Below are 9009 nucleotides of genomic sequence, written 5' to 3'. Positions count from 1 at the left end.
TTTGACAATGTAACAATCTATTATGTAAAATTTTTAAGACATGCCTATATCTTTAGGCATTAGAAGTGAGTGAGAGCTCATCTGTGACAAAACAATCCACATGTCCTGTTCTAGCTATGAACCAGCAGCCACATCTCATCCCATAACAATCGCTTAGCTGTTCTCCAATTTTATTCACATTGTAGGTCTTACATGTGAATTGTTGAAAGAAAAAAACATGTTATAGTATAAACATCCTTTCTGGAAGCAAGTTAAAGAAAGCTCTTTACATGTCTTTTTGTCTTGCTTTGGGCTTTTCACCTGGAGAGTGAAATTGTCCCCACACCTTCTCTGTGGAGATTAAATTACCAAAAAAATTTAAACAGTAACAGACTATATCAAAAAATGCAAAGAACATGTACCAGCTGCAGCTGCAAAATAGTCAGTGATTTGTATTATTTTGCAAGTTAAAAGTTGGTGATATGATATCTAGTATTAACATTAAATCAGCAATGGTTGCAGTTAGAGAATTCATTGTTACTTGGGTTACCCCCACTTATGGGCATGTGTGGCGGGGGGGGGGGGGGACAGAATTTACAACAGAAAAAAAAGTTAGATGAATGGTAGTTGGAACCCTACCGGCACCAGTCAAGTAAATGACTCGTGAGAGGAATATTAAGTTAATTTAACTCTCAGTTAGTGGTAAGCAGTAGTACAGAGTTATCTATTCAGGTAATGATATAATGTTTCTGAAAGCTATTGGAAAGCACACCAAGCTGATGAAAAGGATACCAAGCTGGAGGGTAATAACGTGCATTCAGTAATGCAGACTACAGTTGTTTTACTCTATATAACTGAGTGTGTTGGGTTGAACTGTTAATTATAGTGGTGTGGTACCACCACAGTTAGGGTTCAGTAGGCACTTTGTTGTTAAACCACAATTTTTACACTTTAATACGATTCTTTAGTGCTGTGGTCACTGATGCTCACTTCATTAGAGATGATTGCTACCTGGTTCCTAACAAGACGGCGCTATCATTGTTTTCGTCGCTCACTTTTTTTTAAAGGGAAGAACAACTAATTAAAAATGGAGAGTTGAAAACCTTTGTTAAATTCATACAATTGTTTTCGCGAAGCAGATTTACAGGAGTCTGGTACGAAGACTCTGGTGTGAGGCCTGAATAATAGATACATTAATTAGTAATCAGTTTAATTGTGTCTGAATGATTTAAGGTCACCACAAAATCTGGAATGGCTCAAATTGCTTTGAAATGGGCATTTTATTTCTATCCTTGAATTGTGCATTTTTTTTTACAGATGTGGCTGACAGATGGCAAGGGTGTTCGGACTACATGTTTCAGTTCTCTTTCTGAATGGTGTTGCAGTCTGCCGTAAAACACTGAACTATGCTGTCTACTAGCTATAATTTGATTTATATTAAAATGCAACCTCTTACTATACAATTTTACACATGTTTTAAAACATACTAATTACTTTTACTATAGACTCGCCCGTTTGCTTGGAACCACCTAGCAACAATCACCACAGATGTGACATCACACTAAAGCAGTATAATTTCAACCCTGTTAAATGGACTGGCACAACATTTTGCATGGATGGTCTTGTATGGTAGATGTCTTGACATGATCGAATTTGTTCCAGGCAGATGTGCAGTTTTTAATATCATTTCTTTTTTCATTTAGATTTTTTTAGGAGGCCTGGTGCTAATAAAACTTAGAGTTTTAGCCTGATTTTTTTAGTTAGAAAGGGGATGGCCCAAATATTGTGCTTTTACTAGTAATACAAAATATTAATATTTGGTGTTTTACAAAACAGTGCATTTATAGTGAATTTCTGCAAATGTTAAATGGTGAAACATCAGGCTACTCTCAGATCTGTAGTTCTGCAGGAGTCTTAAACAATGCAAGCTCTCAAAGTTCACAGCTTTTTAGGAAGATTGGTGTAGAAATGTCTTACATTTCTTAGTTTATAAACCACATATTAATAATTTAATTATTCTTTTAAATCTGACAGCTGATAGTATATGATTTTTGATTTTTTTTTGTTATATACAAGAAAAGATTTTTGTGAATACTGGTGGTGTTTTTTCTTAAATCAGATTGCTCTAGATTAAAAGTGCATTTACAAAAACTATTATGACATTATCACAAAGACGGCTGCATTGGGTGACATCAGACCAGAAACAGGAAATAAACAACAAAATAGGTGGAGTTTGGTGGAGCTGAGCGAATGGTCTCGCTCAGCATTTAATGAATTAACAGAACAGAAAATAAAAAGGTTGTAACCAACAGAAAACACAGGACATGGCACTCGTCACCAAAACAAAAAGACAAACAAAACGGACTATACAGACAAACATGGTGAACAGATATTTAACTACTATTATTATACTTATCACAATTATTACCTCAGTCTCCTATCCCGTTCTCCACTCACCGAACACACAACCCCGAGTGGGTGAAAACATGCAGCTTTTATGCAGCTGTACTGACACTCGACTGCTAATCAATCATTCAATTGGTGTCGCGGTACAACTGCATGTGAATTAATAAAGTGCAATTCCCCGTGCTCACATATTATTACTTTTTACTTGCACGTGAAGTGCTGTGCTGTCCTCGTGCCTAAATACAAATATACATTTTAAACACTTGTGTTACACAGACCCGTTTATATCCCGTGTACCAATGACTATACACCAACATTAACACACAACATACAACATAAAATATACACAGGGGCGGCACTTTGCCACAGACATGCACAATAAGAGTTATGACATACACAATAAGAGGTATAACGTACCATAAGAGTTATGACATGCACAATACGAGTTATGACGTGCAATGATAAGAGTTATGACATGCAATGATGAGTTATGACATGCACAATACGAGTTATGACATGCACTGATAAGAGTTATGACATGCACTGATAAGATTTATGACATGCAATGGTAAGAGTTATGACATGCAATGATAAGAGTTATGATATGCACAATAAGAGTTATGACATGCACTGATAAGAGTTATGACATGCAATGATAAGAGTTATGACATGCAATGATAAGAGTTATGACATGCACAATAAGAGTTATGACATGCACAATAAGAGTTATGACATGCACTGATAAGAGTTATGACATGCAATGATAAGAGTTATGACATGCACAATCAAGCGATGACGATCCTTGTCTGGCTTGTGTCTAATAAGTGTCCACTGAGAGAAGAGCAACTCCAAGGATACATTTATAAAGCATGTAGTGAACCGTTTTGGCCAAGCATCTTACAAACTCCAGTTCTTGTTCAAAGAATAAATTAATGATTGTAATACTGTACCTCTAGTTAGATGTGTCAGTGCTCCGGCTCTGGAGCCACATAAACCTATGCATGATGATTTCATAGTATCATGCTGTTTAAGTTTGTGTTCTTTGTTTGATTTAAATAGTTCAGTTAGGTTGGAGCACTGTGTTTAACATGCACTTCGTTACTTACTGCAATATGTCAGTAGGTGGCATTTTTTTTTTGTAGTATAGTTTACACTTCCTGCTCTAGTTGGTTGTGGTTGTTTTTCTTTGAAAAGTATATTTATAATTGTTACAAGTATTGTTGCTAAAGCACACTTTATAATTGCTTTTTTCATCTTTTATTCCTACACGTTCCTGTGTGGTTAAAATAATTCTTTAGATGTGGAGACAGTAGCTAACATGTATTATTAAATTCCCATTACTGTGCAGCACAGTCTGGAGGATCTCTGCTGCCATCCCGACCTATGCCGGCTTAAGTCTGACTTGTAAATGTAAATGAGGCTTAGAAGTATAATAATTATTATGTGATACAAAATCACGTTACCCCGACTAGTTTTAAACACCTTGACCCCCCCCCGACCCCCCCCCCCCACCCATGCCTCCACTGGTATAGATAACCAATGTTCAGAAGTAATGCTATTATAATACCAATGTCTGGCACTCTAGGGATCTTTTTGTTCCTTTTAAGTACCACTTTTAAAATATGGTGGTTGGATAGAACATGGAGGCACGGTACATGCTTTCTACAGTGCATCATTCTGACATGATGAGGGCCACAGAGGCTGAATCCTGCCTAATCAACCCAGAGGAGTCAGGAAGCGGGTTGAGAAGGAGAGCAGGGACCTGATACTCCTCCCTCTGCCTGCCCAATATCCACATCTCAAGCTGCACTATGAAATTAACTCCTAAGGGTAGGCAATCCCAACCTAATTTGTTTTGTGGCCAAAAAAAATAAGGAGGCAGAAAAAAGGCAGAGGCCTAGGGGTCTCCTTAAGACCCATCAGCAGTAGAATCTTATTATTGACTGACAACATTTTTCATATTATTATTATTATTATTATTATTATTTATTATTATTATTATTATTATTATTATTATTAGTTTATTTGGCAGACACATTTATAAGGCTGTGTGGTCCAGTGGTTAAAGAAACAGGCTTATAACCATTGTCAGCTCCCTCTCGCGGGCCTCCCTCCTACACCAGTGGCTGCAGTCCTCTCAGGCGCAGGGGCGGTGAGACAGGGCACCTGCATTGGCATGGCGAACCCCTGCCCAGTGTTGGATATTAAAGTGGAAGGTCTGGCTGTATCTGTTTCTCACTGATAAAATATTCTAAGTATTCTAAAGGTACCTCTGGATACAAACAAGTGATCATTTGAAGCAGCCTGTAATTCACTGTTTTGCCTGTGCCTTCTGCAATAAAACTATTTTCCTTTTTGAAATGCTGGCAGCTCTGGTAGTAACAGGCTCTTCTTTTCTCCATGCATAGCTATGAACAAGGAGGCTGTGTTATACTGTATATAGAATCAGTCCTTCAGTCTAGCTGACTATTGAATAACTTAGGAGAAGCAACATTACAGTAACAGGCTGCTCTGTGCCCGCAGTGACAGTGGAGAATATATAAGAAGTGCAAGATGAGGCTGCTCAATCATGTGCTGATAATTTGAAATGAATAAGCATTGCAGTAACTGACTGTTCTCATATCCTGGGCAGACTGACCTAAAACCCTCTCCTAGAATGAAAAAAACAAAAACAAAAAAGGCCAAACCTCCGCTTTATTGAATAAACATAAACCTATGTGCATTACCAGAGAAACAGTATTCCCCTCATTGTTTTCAATGCAGCCTTGGTAAGCAAAACCACAAAATGAAAGTATTTAGATAGTTCACTAAAACACTGCAATGAACAAAGCACAATATGCTGATATATGTTTTTGAAAACAATGACCCTGTATGATGAAATGCACATGTTCATAAGCTACGTTTCTAGTTTGCAGCATTTATATATCATGGAAAAAAATGCAAATTTATATTTTCATATGTGCTGACAAAAATGTGTGCCTATAAATGCTATTATGTTCACATACATAAAACTGTGTGTATGCCTCTACTGTCTGTCTGCTGATTGGATATTTCTCCTTGTCCGACTATTAGAGTGACAGCGCAGTGTTTACGGTGAAACAGCCAGGCCCACAGTGCACTGGTTTAGCCCGACACCCAGCTCTGACATTCACTTAGAGATTAAAATAAGGAAGTGCAGTATCTCTGATGACAAACTGGCTGGTCATCCTCCCACCTATCCGCACTGACTGATTAGAAACAGTGAATGAATAAGGAAGTTGCAGTACAATACAGTAACCGGTGTGTTCCATTTCTCCCCTGCACTGCCTGACTCATTGCGGCCGTTTTGACGTGCGTGACGTCGCTTCCTTCCAACATGGCGCAGGAAGGTTGCTAATGGAAAAGCGAAGGGTTTCCGTGTAAATTCATCCCACCTTCAATATTTATTTATTTATGTTTTTATTTTTGGCCCAGAACGGCTGCGCGATTTCAAAGGAGCGCTAGATTGAAGACGAATCCTGCCCCCCTGCTGGATTGGTACTCCCCGCCCAAGCCCAGTCCAGCGCGTCATGTATGAAGGGAAAAAGACGAAAAATATGTTTTTAACCCGGGCTCTGGAGAAGATTTTAGCCGACAAGGAGGTGAAGAAGGCTCACCACTGTCAGCTGCGCAAAGCATGCGAGGTGGCATTAGGTAAGCAGAATTACAATTAGACATACAAATGAGGATAAACATTTAGCTTGACATGACATATGTCTGGTTGTCATTCTGTATGGGACTATATAACTAAGGCTAAGGATTGCTTTGCTACGTGGTACGAGTGGTATTAACGAATAACGATAACGAGGAATTGATACGGGGCAGAAACAGTATTAAGTTTCTTTTTTTTTCCATTTCTGATGATTAGTCAATGGAAAAAAAAAAAAAAAAAAGACTGTTCAAGTTATTAAATATTTATTGCCTGGATCCGCTTAGCACTGGAGAAACAAACAAAAAAAAAAAGATAGGCTGGCTGTGTTATGAGTGGGCGTTCTGCAAAGGTAATGGCAAGATTAAGAAAAATAAAAAGGGGAGCAGTATTAAAAACAAAACCCGATTTTTTTTTTTTTTTATTTAAGTGCCAACCCTTTTAAAATGTTTACATGTAAATGGTATACTACAAATATATATATATATATATATATATATATATATATATATATATATATATATCGATATATATATCGATAGATCGATATATAATAGTTCTATATCAAATCTGCTATGTTTTAAATTCAAGACGAGGTTTAGGTCCCAATAAATCAAGACTGGAGGAAAGGGTGTCATGATTTTAAAATCTTTTGTTGGGTGTAGGAAGCCGGTGTAATACAAATAGAGTATAAAAACACAAAAAATGCGATGCGTGTGAATTACAGACTGTTCTTTAAATTTGAACATAATTATTTAGAAACTACAATGTGTGAAATGCTTCATTTGCCCGTTGGAAAAATTGAAACAGTGATGACAATGCATGACTGCAGGAAAAGGTGTATAGTCGGTGGGGGTTGCCATGGGGAAGGAGCAGTTATCACAAGAAAAACGAGTAGTCTGTGTGAGGAGAGGGCAACCACTTTAGTTGTGTGAGCAGATATAGCTGAAGTGAAACTAATTTTTAAATAGACAGTTTGACCAAAAGGCTACATGTGATTCAGATAATAATACAATTGGCATTACTAATACTGGATTTTTTTTTTTTTTTCGAAATCTTCCATTTTTTACCTGTGCAATGTTGCTTTAATGGTTCTGAAAATAATAATAAGTTGCAAGTGTGAAGGCTTTACAGGCACTGATTCTGTAGTAAAGGCACCACAGTAAGTACAAACATGTAATGCTTAAAATATTAAAGCTTTCACGTTGCTTTAAATTCACGTATTTACTTATTACTGCTGTAAATTGAGGGATAATTGCATTGTTTTGAAAACAACAAAATACAAAATTAATAACTTAACAAATGTGGGTATCATTTGATGTAATGCTTATTGGCTGGTGGATTTATAAGAATTGTAATTAATTTGACCAAGCTGAATGAAGATGAAACTATTTTTACTGTAAAATGTAAGACAAATGTAACATTACTGACTGATGTAGTATGCAATACAAACTAATACTTAAATTAAAACGTCCTTTCAAATAAGTTGTGTGCCATAATTAACTTTAGTAAAAGTTACAAATATCCAGTGTGTGGAAGCACATTCAATTAAAACCAAAATACAAAAGTATCCAGTTTATTGATATGTCAACTCCTTTGAAAGCCTTTTTTTTATTGTAAGAGATTGACATTTCCTGTAAAATTCTTATGAAATCATATTGAGCAAGCATATAAACCATATTCCAATTTCTTTAAGGTTAGTGAGGATTATTATTATTATCATTTTTTAATCTAACTGTGGCTTGGTTTACATGCAGTTGAAAAGCGACTCTACAGTATGACACTGAAACAGGAAAGGAGGTCTTTTTGGCAGCGCGACTTTAAGGGCAGGGTCAATCTCTTTCTCATGTTAAAAATAGCTGAAAAAACCCATGGAAACCGGAACAGGAATCATTGTTGTGGCTCACGAAGTTTTAGCAGTCGAGATCCTTTTTTTCTGACATAATATCACCTAATCTCCAACAAAAAGGCCGTACAAAACATAGACGACCCCCCCCCCCAGCACACACACACACGCACAGAGCATTTATGGACTATTTCAACACTAGAACCGCCGCGGTTATACTCATACCTACAACTGCTGGTACATTTGTGGTTTATACTCATACCTACAACTGCTGGTACATTTGAAATACCATCAATATTAAAATGAAAAACAAACTATCGGATACAACTCAAAAGTGTTATTAAAGCACATCGTATCCAACATCTGCACATCCCAAATGGTGTGTTTAAATTAACAATTAAACATAAAAGGGGTTTATTTAATAACTTACCACATATAAAGCATTACTTCAAATAATTTAAAACTATAATAAAAGGAACTAGTGTGTAAGCAGTTATATGCACATACAAAACTGTAAAAATAAAAAGTTTTTAGGCTAAAATGAAAGTAACATGATTTCTCTTGTGTGTGTGCAGCACAGAATCGAGGTTGAGCTGCTGCAACCTGCAGCTTTGCAGTTGTCTGATCGAAATGTTTCTGCTGAAGTGCTGTGGCTAGCATCGAGATGAAATCTCTCATACCTTGTACAAAATGAAGGAATTAATGGCTGCCAGGCCCAGTAGAGATAACAACAGTGGTGTGTGTGTGTGTGCGTGTGTGTGTGTATATATATATATATATATATATATATATATATATATATACACCCACACACATACACAGTACCAGTCTAAAGTTTGAGTACACCTGCTTGAAACAAGGTTTTTCATGATTATCTATGCTTTTAACTGTATAAACACTTAATAATTAATTACATGATCCGTGTACTTCTGTAAGTTGATAATCATAAGTGAATTGCTTTCAAAAATTTAATTTTTAAATTAAAATGTTAATCTTGTCAATTTCAATGAAATGGTCACCCAAAGCAAGGGGATTTCAGTCTGAAGCCCAAATCAGTTAAAAGTCTGAAATGTGTGTAACACAGTGTTAGAACACTGGCCTAAGTATAAAA

General features: G+C 36.5%; 1 protein-coding gene across 1 annotated transcript in view; it reads left to right on the top strand.

Moving 5' to 3' along the window:
• The first annotated feature begins 5674 nt into the window (after window positions 1-5674).
• LOC121314341 (brefeldin A-inhibited guanine nucleotide-exchange protein 1) overlaps window positions 5675-9009 on the top strand; it is a 76297-nt gene continuing 72962 nt past the window's right edge. Inside the window, exon 1 of the mRNA XM_041247480.1 lies at window positions 5675-6057. Within this exon, the coding sequence (XP_041103414.1) occupies window positions 5934-6057 (124 nt within the window). The 5' untranslated portion in view covers window positions 5675-5933. The remainder of the gene's footprint in view (window positions 6058-9009) is intronic.

This window comes from Polyodon spathula, chromosome 4 (assembly GCF_017654505.1).
Source record: "Polyodon spathula isolate WHYD16114869_AA chromosome 4, ASM1765450v1, whole genome shotgun sequence".
NCBI classification, from domain to species: Eukaryota; Metazoa; Chordata; class Actinopteri; order Acipenseriformes; family Polyodontidae; genus Polyodon; species Polyodon spathula.
Note: the sequence above shows the minus strand (reverse complement) of the source record. Positions and strands in the feature narration are given on the sequence as shown.